Here is a 13,426-nt window from a genome sequence, read left to right on the forward strand (position 1 = left end):
TCCTATGCTTTACTTTACATCCCCATGACTATTTTGTAACTATCAGTTTATATTTCTTAATCCCTTCACTTTTTTTCACCCTGCCCCAAACTCCCACCCACCCATAACCCCAACAAATCAAGTACCCATCTGACATCATACATAGTTATTATTGACTATATTCCTTACACTGTTATTGACTATATTCCTTATGCTGTATTCTACATTCCCGTGATTACTGTGTAACAACCAATGTGTACTTCTTAGTCTATTCCCCTTTTTCACTCATCCCCAAACCCCTCCCATCTGGCAACCATCAAAATGTTTTCCATATCTATGAGTTTTTTGTTTTGTTTGTTTATTTTGTTCTTTAAATTTCACATGTAGGCAAAATCACATTACATCTGCCTTTCTCTGTCTGACACTCCACTCAGCACAATTCTCTCCAGGTCCATCCATGCCACCACAGATGGCAAGAACCTGTTCCCTTCCCAGGCCAAGCAATATTCCATTGTATATGTATCACCACCTCTTTATTCATTCTTCCATCAACGGACACCCAGGCCGCCTCCACATCTTGGCCTTCGTAAACAATGCTGCAATGAACATATGGATGCACACGTCCCCTCGAAGTAGCATTGAGTTTCTGCAGATAAATACCCTGAGGTTGGACTGCTGGGTTCTTCTTTTTCCGGAGTGTTCTCCTGTTCTTTCACTTGGGATGTATTTCTTTGTTCTCTCACTTTGGCTGCCTCTCTGTGTATTTTTATGAATTAGGTGGATCTACATCCCCCAGGCCTGGCCAGGTGGCCTTATGTAATAGGGGCCCAATGGCACAGTCTCCCTGGTTCCCTGCACCAGGTGCGCCAGGAGTGTCCCTTGTGTGGGTTTTGTGTGCCCTCCTGTTATAGTTGAGACTTGGTTGCTATTGGCACGCAGTGCGGGGGATCAACCCTCAGGCTGATTGGCTGTGGGGTGTGGCCATGTCCACAGCTGATGGGCTGCTGTGCCGGGGGCTTACCCCACTAAGTAAGTGGGTTTTGCCCTAGCAGGCCCTGGTGCTTGTTGAGGTTGCCCTTCGGGTATGCTCCTTGTGGAGCTAATTGGACGATGCTCTGCTGTGGTCTGAAGCCAACGTCCAAGTACGTTTGGTTCTGGGACCTCTTTCGAGGAACTCCGGTGCAGGTCCAGGTCACCCACAGCCTGTGACTGACTGTGAATTGCTTTGTAAAAACTAGAAAGCAATGAGCAGTTGTTTGCTGCCTGTACTACCCCTGGAAGCGCGTGGGAGAGGCCACTCTGTGAACCGAGGTCGCCTGCCACCAGTATTGGACCTGGAGTAGTTCCGCAAACAGACAGGACACCCCAAAGCCTGCTGCCACCTGCCAACTCCCGTATAGTTCATCCACTGATGAAGCCTCATGCAGTATGCAAGTTGGGGAGGCAGGGTCTCAGAAAGTCACTAGGTTAGTATAAATTCTGATCTGGTGCCAGTGCTGAGCCTGAAGCTACTCAGCAAATGTCTTAGAGCACTCCGAGGCCAGTTGCCATCTGCCTGGGGTCTGTCAGACTGATAGTTTTCCAAGAAAGAATGCACTGCAGATGGGGCTGGCTGCTCTTGGAGAAAGTGCCTCCTGTGTTGGGTGAGGTGGGGTCCTAGTGAGTCAGCAGGGCGGAGCTGCAGATCTCACCAGACCATTCAGATTCAGATTTGGCTGTAAATGTAGGGGGCGGGTACAATGCAGTTAAGATGGCGTCAGCCTGCCGGCTGCACAGGCAGGAGGAGGAACTGTCACAGCAAACGTGCCGACTGTCCTCCAGCCCTTGTCTCAAAGCCACAGAACTCATTCTGCTCCCCATATGTCTCTAACACCCCCCAAGTTACTGTTCCTTCGCTGGAGCCCAAGGTGAGTGCCTGGAAGTGAGAGGGTCTGTGCACAGGCCGTTTAAGAGGACATCTGGGTTTCCCACAGCCTTTCATCCCACCCAAATGGTCGGAATTCCCACTGTTCTTTACAGCTAGATGTTGTGGGGGCTCCTCTCCCTGGCACAGTATTGTGGGCTGGGGAGTCTGGTGTGTGGCTAGGACCCATCACTCCTCTGGGGGGAACCTCTGCGGCTGAGATGTCCCTCCTGGTTCTCAACCACCACACGGAGGTTTGGGGTTAGCCAGTTCTGTGTCTCCTCCCTTTCTACGAGTCTCTATGTGGTTTCTTCTTTATATCCTTAGTTATAAAACTTCTATTCAGCCAGACTTCAGATGATTCTCCAGATTGATTATTCTATAATTTAGTTGTAATTTTAATTTGTTCATGGAAGGAAGCAGGCACAGTGTTTATTCCACCATCGTGATTCTCCTTTCCACACTAGACTATTCAATTATACCTGCTTTGGGTTCTTTCAAAAATAACCATAATTCTCAGCATTGATGTAAAAAGTCACTTTCATTTTGTGGGGAGTAGGTGAGCCTTAATTCCTCCCCCCCCCCTTTTTTTAAGTTATTCCCATGGTGTGCATTTTCATTTATTTACCCACCATGAAATGAGAAAAAAAAATCAAAATAAAAGTAATAAAGTTTAAGGTTGTATTGGACTTTCTCTTTGAAAAGGCCAAGGAGAGAAAATGGAAACTGATCAAGGGCCCTGTGTACAACTTACTGGAGGGTCTCATTTACACCAGTTACCAATGTCTGAACCATTGCCTACCTGGGGAATGAGTGGTTCTCTCAGGAGGACCCAACAGTTCCCAAGGCGTCTGTAGACACATACAACTTTCATTCTAAATATAATTTGAAACTGATATTTCCTGCTTTTCCCATCTGGAGATGACTCCTTTGTTTTAAAGATTCCTGGCAAATGTGGTTTTAGTGGAACAAAGTGGGAGACTTTTTGAAACATAGACATTATAAGCCTTAAATCTAGTCAATCAGGAGAACGAAGCTGTACATTCGAAATGTGGCCAACAATTTGGGAAGAGTGTTAGCACTAGTGTAGAGCTACAAAGGCACAAGTAGCTAACAGTGGATTGTTAACCTCCCAAACTCAATTCAATGTGACAGTGACACTTCACAGCACATTGCATCCAATCTCATTTGAAGCTGACAAAGATTGTTTCTGCTTTACATCTATTGGTTTATTAATGGTCTACAGCCTCTTAAGCAGATGCATATTCATTAGGTAGCCAGCTGTTAGGAGGTTCCCAGATGTCGAATGTAACTCTGTCTTGGAACATGTTTTTTTTCTCCTTATCATGAAACAAAGTAATTGAGGCCTTATTAAAGAACCAGTTAATTACTAAAGCGGTACCTTATGGCACCCTTTTTATCATTCAAATCTGAGAACTCTTGGGACATCTAAAAAATTTGGTAAAGAGACAGTATTAAAGAGCCAACATTTATTATATATTTATATAAAAAGACAGATACTGTATGTATAGAAACATACATACACACACTTCCATGATGGAAGAATTAAAAGTATGTGAAAAGTTCTTAACAACTGAAAAGTGTTTAGCTACAATATCCTTTCCTTGGTTCATTATAGGAATTAGGCCCAAAGGATAACACTGATAAACCTAGTAAATTAAAAGTAATATTTCTTTCATCTAATCTTACCACTTTTCTGTAAATGACTTGAAAAAATGATTCTTTGTGTAACTTATGCCCAAACTTTATTTTATATTTTCCATTAAAGTCAGTATTTCCCCCCTCATCAAAAATAAGATAGTTCATCTATTGGGGTTTTCAGAATGCTAAGTATTTCTAAATGTCCTTTAAAACTGTATTCTAAAATTGTCAATTCAGATATTCCCTTGAGAACCTCTTAAATCTAGAAATTCCACTTCTACTATTATTTGGTGGCTGGGCATCTCAATTCTATTTCTCAAATGCAAGAATCAAATAAAAAATTGCCAAGAGCACACAATTTTTAGAAAGCATTGCAATGTACATTTTGAAATGGATTCCTGAAACAAACAGTTCAAGGCAAACATCCACCTTTACTAGGCTGACTCTTAACAAGTCTTCTGATCCCTGGAAGAGCCTTTGTGTTATACTTTTCCAAATCTGCTGTAAGTTTTTGCTTCTGAGTTTTGGCTCAAGTCTTATGTTACTTCACCATTTCTACAAAGGAAACAAAAGATTTACTCTTCAGAAGAGATCAGATTTTATTTGCTCTGTGGCTCGTCCTCTGCTGGTGACCTTTAGAAAATGCAAATAGATTTCAGATACATTCAGTGCTTACTTGAAAAACATATTATGTAACAACCATTTACTGGCTGTCTACTGTGTGTGGAGCATTGCATGGCATTTGGGACAACGTGCTCAGAGATCAGGGATATGCAAGAAAAAGCTGACAGTTTATCTGAATGGCATGTACTATCTTTAAATGAAAAGGTCTGAAATATTAGCAGTGGAGCAATGAGGGATAGTGGAATAAAACTGGATTTGGATTCCAAAGACCTGTCCTAGGAGACCTGGCTTCATTAACTACCTTGAACTTTCAGAGCCTATTTCCTCCTCTCTAACAAGGGGATCATAAATGTCTTACCTTCTTAGCTCAGAGCTGTTGTGTGAGGTTCTGGGAGGAAATGAGTGTGAATCCCTCTGTAAACTAAAACATGAAGATGCATGTTAGTACTGTTTGTAATACTCAATTTGTATCTACAAATGGCCCCTTAAGTATAAAAATCTGTATCTTTCACATATAAATGAACTATTAATGTATTTCAGCATTAATTATTGACAGTAAATAACTACTGTCATACAATTTTCCACTCGAGTTTTTTTAAAGTCCAAGGCAATTTTGCGAAGGGAATCCTATGACAACCATGACAATGAAAGCAAATGGGGCCTTCAGGATATACCACAGCATCTGGTGGTTGTAGCCCCTCGCGTGAGGAACTTTTGAGGAGAGTGAAGTAATTACGTATCTCAGCACTCAAGACACCAATTATGTTACCATCACCTTGCCTAGCCCCCCAGTTCCACTTGTTTTACATTGAGCTCCAGCCACACCTGCTAAACCTCTATGGTTCTTAGTCCACTTGGAGTCTTCACATGTATAGTTCCCACGGCTGGCTCCTTCTCATCATTCTTCAGATGTCTGCATAAAAGCTCCCTTCTCAGAGAGGCCTTCCTGAGTTACCCTCTCTAAATTAGGCCTCTCCTGCTATTGTATAAGAGCAACTTGATTCTCTCTTACACATGCACATACTTAAACATGGTGAGCGTATCGGTTTCTATTGCAGTCACCAGAGTATGTAACTCGAGGTAGTGCAGGCAGTGGGCACACAATGAGTAAACACACAGAAGAAAATCTGGGCAGTGGTTCTCTGGTTTAGTGGCCCATTACCGTATTGTGGTCTCGTTACTTCACTGTGCGGGCTTGGACTTGCCACATTTTCATCATGAGTGTTCTGATACTGTTTTCCTCGGTTTAATTTTTGATGATTGACAAGTGAAAATATGAAAAAAAATCTAGAAATACTGGAACGCAGTCCACAACCTAGTATTTTAGATGCATTTTAGAAATTAGTTTGATAAAACTGGTGTATAAATGATCAGACACAAAAGATCACATCTTCGATGTCTCATTCATTAACAAAAATTGATTCTGTGCCACAGACATGTACTGGTTTCCAAAATGAAGCTCTTCTGGGATGAGAAGGAATTGTGCTCATTTCCTTCCTCTTTCTGTGGTAAAAAGTCTGCCAAACATACTGAAGGCTGATGTTGGTCAGTTACTGGAAATCAACAAAGTCTTCGTTTGGGGGACCCTGCACAACAATCTTTTCAAAGCCACTTTTGGCTATTTCGTTTCTGACATGCCTGTTTTGTCTCTGTCGGGGAGGTCACTGTTCCTTAGGTTATGAGAAGGGAGCTGATGTATGTAAGGTGCTCTGCAGAGCTTGCTACTGCCACTTCATGAAGTGGGTGGAAACCTTGCTGGATTCTTCCAGTCTTGAGGCTCAAATTTTTCTAGGATTCATAAGGAACATTATGAACAGGGATGAACTATTTCTATCGCCACATCCTTCTGTAAAAGTGTTTGCCAGAGAACACAGTGTACAAGGCTGCCAGGCCCCCTTGCAAACAAGTCAGAGGCCTTCAGCTTTGACCCATTTTACTCTCTCTTCTCAAAAGACAGAAAAGAAGTTCAAAGGTCTACAATTCACCACTCAACCCCCAGTCTCCAGTCTAGGCTTTTCTAAAAAATCCAAAGTGGGTAAAAAACTTACTTCATAGTTATAAAAGCTAGTAAATGTGCACTATGTATCAGAAGAAATCATCTCAAAAACTGAGCAAAAGCTATGGTGTCACCAATTTTTTAATATTCAATACCCAGGGAACAGACAGGCCTTTTGCTTGTGACTGAAGTGAAAGGCAAAACTAAATTCTTTGTACCTCAAGCAGATCACTTTATAAACAGAATAAATCAAGCAAATGGATAGTTACGTGGAAGATCTTAGTAGCTGTTCTCCAAATGTGGCATGAGGACCACTGGGGGGCCTGCAGCCCATTCTGGGATCTGCAAGGTTCCACAGTTTCCAACCACGTGTCCCTGAGGCCTGACTTTTCACATGTACTTATTATACCAAACAAAACATAGCATAGATTAAATGCCAAAGTAGATAACAGAATCCAGCTATATTCTGTTAAGCCAGGTAATAAAGAGATTTTCAAAAATGTAAAACAATGCTACTCTTTTTACATTTTTTATTCTGGAAAATAATTTTTTATAAAATTGTAATTTGACAGGTAATGGGGTTACTTTAAAAATTTTAAGTTTCTTAGTTTTTAAGTACAGTATCGATACACATGACTCATATAAAAGCTCGTTGGGGTCCTTCATAACTTTTAAGGGTACAAAGGGGGTCCTGAATCCAGACTGCTCCATACACCAATTCTGAGCACTCTTATCTCGTTACAAAATGGAAGGGTGCTCTTGCAGCCTTTAGGGTGCTCTTGCAGCCTTTAAAGAACACAGCTGCAAAATGGATGGTTAAGAAAAATCAAATGGGAAAGAAATGTAGGGTTTCGTAGTCCAGGACTCAGTTCTTTAATGTAATGACATTTAAAGAGTAACACATGAAACCTGTATTTTCGCATCAGGACTTTCAAATCCGTCCCAAATTCCAGGAAAGTTAAGCCCGAATTGGCTGCATGCTGATACCACCCCCCACCCCCCCCCACCCCCGTCCCCCATGGTGTGAGCAAGCAGTGTGAAGGGTTGCCAGGAGCTGCTTATGTCTGAAACACTTTATTAGCAAGTCTGCCATTATTAAAGAAGACACAGAATTAAAGCTGTAACAAATTAAAAGTAAACCCAAAGTCCTTGTATACACATATATTTTTTAAGTTTTTATATCTGATTGCTTTTCTGGGTGTTAGAAGAATAGCAAGATCTTCTGCAAGAAGTCAACAGAGAAACCGATCTCTACTGCTTCTAAAAGCTGAGAACATTCTAACGAGGGCTGTGTGGCAAATCCCCCACGAGCTCACTTTCCTAGTTCTCTTTCTCACATCTGCACTAATGTGGTAGGTAGGAGTGAGTCAATACATTCACAAAATGGCTCATTTATAATTTTTCTGTTAAAAGAAAGTGGAATTCAGGCAGACAGGAAAATCCACAATTAGAAATCAATTTAGTAGAAGTCTCTCAGGCTTTAACTATACCCTGCTTTTAGGAATCGAACAGGAATATGAATTTTGGAGTTTGCTGCATAGATTAAATGACACGCTAAGGTTTTAGTAGTGACTGGCACGAAGTTTTTGGTATATAAGTACATTTACATACATAAAAATATAAATGGGAGACAGGGAAACATTTAAAGCACGTCAGTGCCGATGGCTGTCACTCGTCATTTTATTTATCTAGTACTTCCAGATTTTAAGTTCATTTTAGAAAAAAAATGTGTCAGGACCCGGAGAAGTCGGGTGAATTGATCAAAGTGTCACAGATAGCGAGTGGTTGAAATGGGATCAGATCTGTCTTTCAAGTACAAGCTCTTTCCACAATGCAGTGCTGTTCCCAGGAGAGCTGAAAACAAAGCCAGTTCATTTCAGAGATCTATTTACCATAAGGTGTGCTCTGTGTTTAGGACATTATGTTACTCATGTGCTTCATAAAAATTTGAGAGGGAAAAACTGTATTAACCCTTCCCTCCAAATATAATTATAGCCCCCAACTTATTAGTGACTGCCTCCGAACAAAGAGCATTATATCATTCAGGCAGTTTATTTAAAAAAATAAAGGAAACATCCCAAGTGCCATACAAGAACACTGTATATACATTTATGGTTCCTAAAGATCGTATCAGAGAAGTGAAAATTTCAAGAGGGAAAAAAATGAATCTGGAGTGGCAGTGGAGACTCTCGCCGTAGGTAAATTGCTTAGGACAGTAACTACTTCCCATGCCACCCGCCAAAGTCTTAGACAGAATGAAAAACATACAACAGAAACTGCTGAAAAGGAAAAGGGAGTATAGGATGTGCAAAAGGGAGCCCAGCCCAATAATTAGATTTTTTTTGATAACTCCAAATGATTTGGGGATTTCCAGCCCTTTCTTTGAAGTATCACTCAGTAACCCCATCAGAGACAAATCATTCAACTTGATGGACCCCCAATGAGACAATTCTTGTTTTCCCCTTTCATGGGCTCTGAAACAAAATATTCTAGTAGGATAGCAACTCTATGTTGAGGTGCAATAATAACTGAGATGGGGCTCCCTTCTGTCCTCAGAGACACCACATAGGAAGAAGGCAGAGTACAGAAAATGCTTTAGAGAGAAATCTTAATTTTATTAGAAAATAAATTTTAAACACAAAAGTTTAGAAACAAAGTATTTATTTCCTCCAAGAACCATATAAAGGTGATGCTATACCTCTCAATTTATAGAAAAAATTCATTTAATATTACGGGTTTTAAATATCAGTGAAGATACTCCCCATACTGCCACCAGAGCCTGGCTTGACTGCTCTGAAGTAACAACACTTGAAAGCTCCTATTCTTTGAAACTAATTTAAACACATTGAATTGTTGAAAGATTAAAAACCACAGTCAGCTAATTACACTCTCTCTCATCTCTTATTCAGCAAATGAATCACTTTTCATTACCACTTAGCTGAAGTACATGAATTTCTGCCTAATTAGAAATGTTGTAGATGGAACATTAGCAAGAATGGAGCCGGTCGGGATATCTTTGCTGCTTCATTTTTAATTCCTAACAGTAGAGTTTGATAGGAAAGAATAGAGAAGTCATTAAATAATTTTAAATTATTTATAAAAATTACTTTGCCCAAATTATAATTATTTTTCCCCAAACAGTCTCAAAAGTCTAACAGAATGAAAGAAAAAGCAGTTCAACATTGATTTTAATGAACATTTTAATGTTATGTATAACAGAACATTATGAATACAATGGAAACAAAGTTTTATCAATTTAATAAAAAAAAAATGTCAACACCAAGTGGGGAGGTAATAATTTGATACCTATATTATAGTATTTATTTTAAAAAATATTCCCAGCTTGAGGGTGAAACAATTTTGCATTCCAAACTCTAGAACCATGATTTTCATGTGAGCTTAATGTAGAATTACAGCAAGAAAACAAAAATTTTTAATTAATTTCATTTATTTGTCATTAAATCAATAAAATCTTTGACTGCTACAGGTTTCCTTTAATAATATATATTTAACTCCTCTCTAATGGAACCATATAGCTAATGCCATATTATATACACTCAAAACCAAAACACGAATACTGTATAAATCCAAAAGCCAGCATTGTTGAGTTGTAACATTTATATTTAACTTAAGGTCTTAATGGATTTTCACCTTTTCAATTTTTTGAAGAAACCAAACAAATAAAAATAAATATTTTCTCTTTTGACTATTCCTCACTGTTAGATGGTGGCTACAGAGACAAACACCGAAGGAAGCCTTGCCAAGTTAATCACTGCAAATTGTAAGTAATGACTGCTAAAAACAAACAAAAATACTGGAGCTTCTTTTTTTTTCAAGTTTTTTGTTTTTTTAAAGGAAACCATAGAGCAGTCTTGAAAAAAATATTTTTCTTAGTTCTGCACAGGATAATTATAGCAGAAAATATGGGAAAAGTCCCATACTATCACCAATTGCTTAAAGAGGTTTTGTTACAATAAAAATTTGGATAGTATAATAGCAGTGTTGCTGGAACATTAGCAAAAGTATATATACATTCCAGTTACCTTTGATTTAGCCATAATCACATATGTATGCCTTTTTTTGGACAAAAATATATATTTTTATAAAAAACTGATCATCCAACTTTAATGATTTTATATATGGACTCGAGTGGTAGTAAAAGGAACAGACCCAATTATGACAAGGTGATTCAGGGACAGAAAAATCAAGTTCCTCAGGAAAAGAAAAGTATAAAATTAGAATTTCAAACACATTTATTCAGCCCTATTCCAGTCTTCCCACAAATTATGATGTTCAAACGGGCTCTTTAATTATTATAAAGGGTTTCTTTCAATGGTCTCACTACCCCATTTATGGTCAACTCTGATTGGGAAAAGTGATTGTGACCGCTTCATCTGAAGTGCCCTTGTCTGGCCATCTGAAATATTAGATATTTCACTTTTACAAAACAGCCTTTTTGGTTCTTTACGTAGGTTTATTTTAATTAATTGATAAAAGGGGCATTGATTAGCGTTTTCCATCCCAACATCACCTATCTGCACCACTAAAAATCCTTCATTCACTCTGCTCCTTTACACTCTCTTATTTGCTAAAGTTGGCAAAATTTGCAAAGGCATCTTGCTTGGGTTGCACAGTTCCAGAAGCCATGGCTAAGTTGGGCATGCCCATTCCCACTGTGCCCGTCAGGCCCATCCCAGCAGTTGACATCCCTATGTTCATGCTCATGCCCATCATGTTCTGGCTCATCATCGGAGTATTTCCAAGAGGGGCCATTCCCATGGTGCCAGTCATCACATTGGGCATGCTCATAGGCATGGGTCCCCCCATCAAAGGGGTAGTTTGGGGCCGGACAGGAAGCATGTTCGATGGAGAACTGAGGTTCACAGCTCCAAAACTTTGGGTCATCAGATTCATAGGCTGTTGCATATCTACCAGGAGAAATGAGAGAAAATAATGAATTCTTAGATTCATAGAGCAGAAAAACAATAGTCTTCCTGATCATCAATACCTGTAAGCCCCATTAAAATTCCTTTTGGTGATTATAACAAAAGAAGTCAATTAACATGCATTGTTTACTCTTAAGAAATCTTCAGTGGCTGTTAGCTCTGGTTTCCCAAAGATGTAGAAACAGTATGAGTGGGCTGGGAGAAAACATGAGGCACTTTAAAGTCATTCCCACAAAATCTATTGTGGAATCCAACCTAACAAGTTGTCAAGAGCTACTGTATGTCAAAAGCCTTTAAAAAATTTATATCCTTTGACTCATTTTATTTTTAGAATATTATATTAAGGAAAAAAATCACAAGCACAGAGATTTATACAAAATCATGGAGTTATTTATAGCAAAAAGCTGGAAACTGAAATAACCACCAATAGAGGAACTGTACACTGACTGATATGATGGATAACTACAAAGATCTAAAAATAATTTTTAAGAATATTCAACACAAAAAAATGATAATGCTGAATGAGAACTGCAAGAAACAAAATACAGACAAAATGGTCTTAAGTATTAAAAATAGGGTTAGAAAAGATGGAAAAAATATGAATTAATGGTGATTATCTCTGGATTTATGGAGTTCAGATGATTTTTGTTTCCTTGTCATATTTGTCTACATTTAAATTTTTTTCTACAAGAAATATTTTGATTTTAGTGATCAGGCCCCCAAAACTCACCATAATACAATAAATGTTATCACATCAAGAGTAGAATACTAAGTAATTCAATGTGCCAGGAGGAATAACAAGTATTATGTGAAAAAGTCTTAAGTGAACACACAGTTGCCTTCAGTACAGTTTGTGTTTTTATCTTATGGCTTGAAGCAATCCTGGCATCAGGGCAAAAATTACATGTACACAAAGAAATAGGATGTCTTGTGGTAACTTACTCTGTTGTTGAATCATTGTGTTGAGTGATGGCTGCTGGGGTTTGGAAGGCTGCATACCAGGTAGTAAGTTGTCTAGGCTGATGTTTACACTGGGGTCAGACCAAGTCGAGGGCAGGGTTTTGCTGACTGACTTCTGGACCATATCTGTATTCTGATTATAGAGAGGATTAGGCTTCTGCAGCACTGTGCTAACATTTTGCAAAGGCTGGAAAACAGAAAAATGCTCTAAAAATTAAGCATCTATTCTATAAAGATTATCAGATGGTAACTTAATCACAGTAACTCCAAATATACACAAAACTTTGCAATAAACTCTTGGAACCTAAAAGAACTACAAATGTTCTATGCTAACATCTTTAATATCCCAAATCACTAGTTTCCCCAAAATGTTCCTCTGCAGTTCTAATCGTGTTTGGGTTGAAAACAAACAACATATTTACACTAATAATTATCCTCCCATCACCCAAAGTCTAGAAGCCACTTTCCTAGGGCAACTACCAACTTCAGATTAGTACAGCTTTAAGGGAATATACAAGTGTACATTTATTCTTACAAAATGGAATACAGGATATGATTTCTCATGTTATAAAAAGCAAAACAATCAAAATAGCAAATTGTATTTCACATATCCTGATAGTTCCCTGCTCCATGGACACATCTACTGACTAAAGTGAGCAACACCAGTGGAACTTGATATACGTGGACCAATTCAGGAAAAAGAAGCAGAGGTGCCTGGTAGTTTCTAAGGATAACTGTGAAAAGGAGAGAAAAGGGAAAAGGAATAGCAATAGGAAGAACAACTGAAAATGGACCAATCCAAACAATCACAACACAGTTGCAACTAAGATTACAAATAAGTAGATTGGCTTTATGCTTAAATCATATAAAAGAAATTCAAATAAACTGGCTTGGGCTTTTTCAGTGGTGCACAGTTCAATTTAATGGTAGTAGTGTGCTTTCATGTCCATTTTCTTAATAGTAGGTCTGATTTCTGTTATATAGAGCAGTCACCTCCTGCTTCTTTCTTCTCTTCCTTCATCCTAACACCCAAAAGAGGAGAATCTACACATTAAAATGAGTTAAGAAGCATCAGAAACAAATAGTCTGAATAGCCTGAATCAAAAATAGCAAGTTCTGATACAACTCAGACACTTATATTCTAATCCTACATTTGTTCAAATTCTAAGCTAGAATGAGGTAATTTAGATTTAACTCTAAAGAGAATTAAAAAGCTCCCAATTAGTTGTTTTCCTTTATGAAAATAAAGAGTTAAAAGGGCCTATGTAAACATTATGTAATTTAGAGCAGGCCCAGAACAGAGGAAAAAAACTCATCATTTTAGAGATTTTCTGTATTAGCAATGATCGTTTGCAA

At 38.6% G+C, this 13,426-nt stretch overlaps 1 protein-coding gene across 2 annotated transcripts in view; it reads right to left on the bottom strand.

The window, feature by feature from the left end:
- Window positions 1-8,756: 8,756 nt before the first annotated feature.
- CLINT1 (clathrin interactor 1) overlaps window positions 8,757-13,426 on the bottom strand; it is a 57,653-nt gene continuing 52,983 nt past the window's right edge. The window contains exons 11-12 of one of the 2 annotated variants that reach the window (XM_081036149.1): window positions 12,053-12,203; window positions 8,757-11,092 (exon numbers count right to left, since the gene is read on the bottom strand). In XM_081036149.1, coding sequence (XP_080892275.1) covers window positions 10,746-11,092; window positions 12,053-12,203 — 498 coding nt within the window. In that variant the 3' untranslated portion in view covers window positions 8,757-10,745. Of the gene's footprint in view, window positions 11,093-12,052; window positions 12,258-13,426 lie in introns of both variants that reach the window. The other variant, XM_081036148.1, reaches the window with a different exon arrangement.

Source organism: Rhinolophus hipposideros, assembly GCF_964194185.1.
Source record: "Rhinolophus hipposideros genome assembly, chromosome: 23".
NCBI classification, from domain to species: domain Eukaryota; kingdom Metazoa; phylum Chordata; class Mammalia; order Chiroptera; family Rhinolophidae; genus Rhinolophus; species Rhinolophus hipposideros.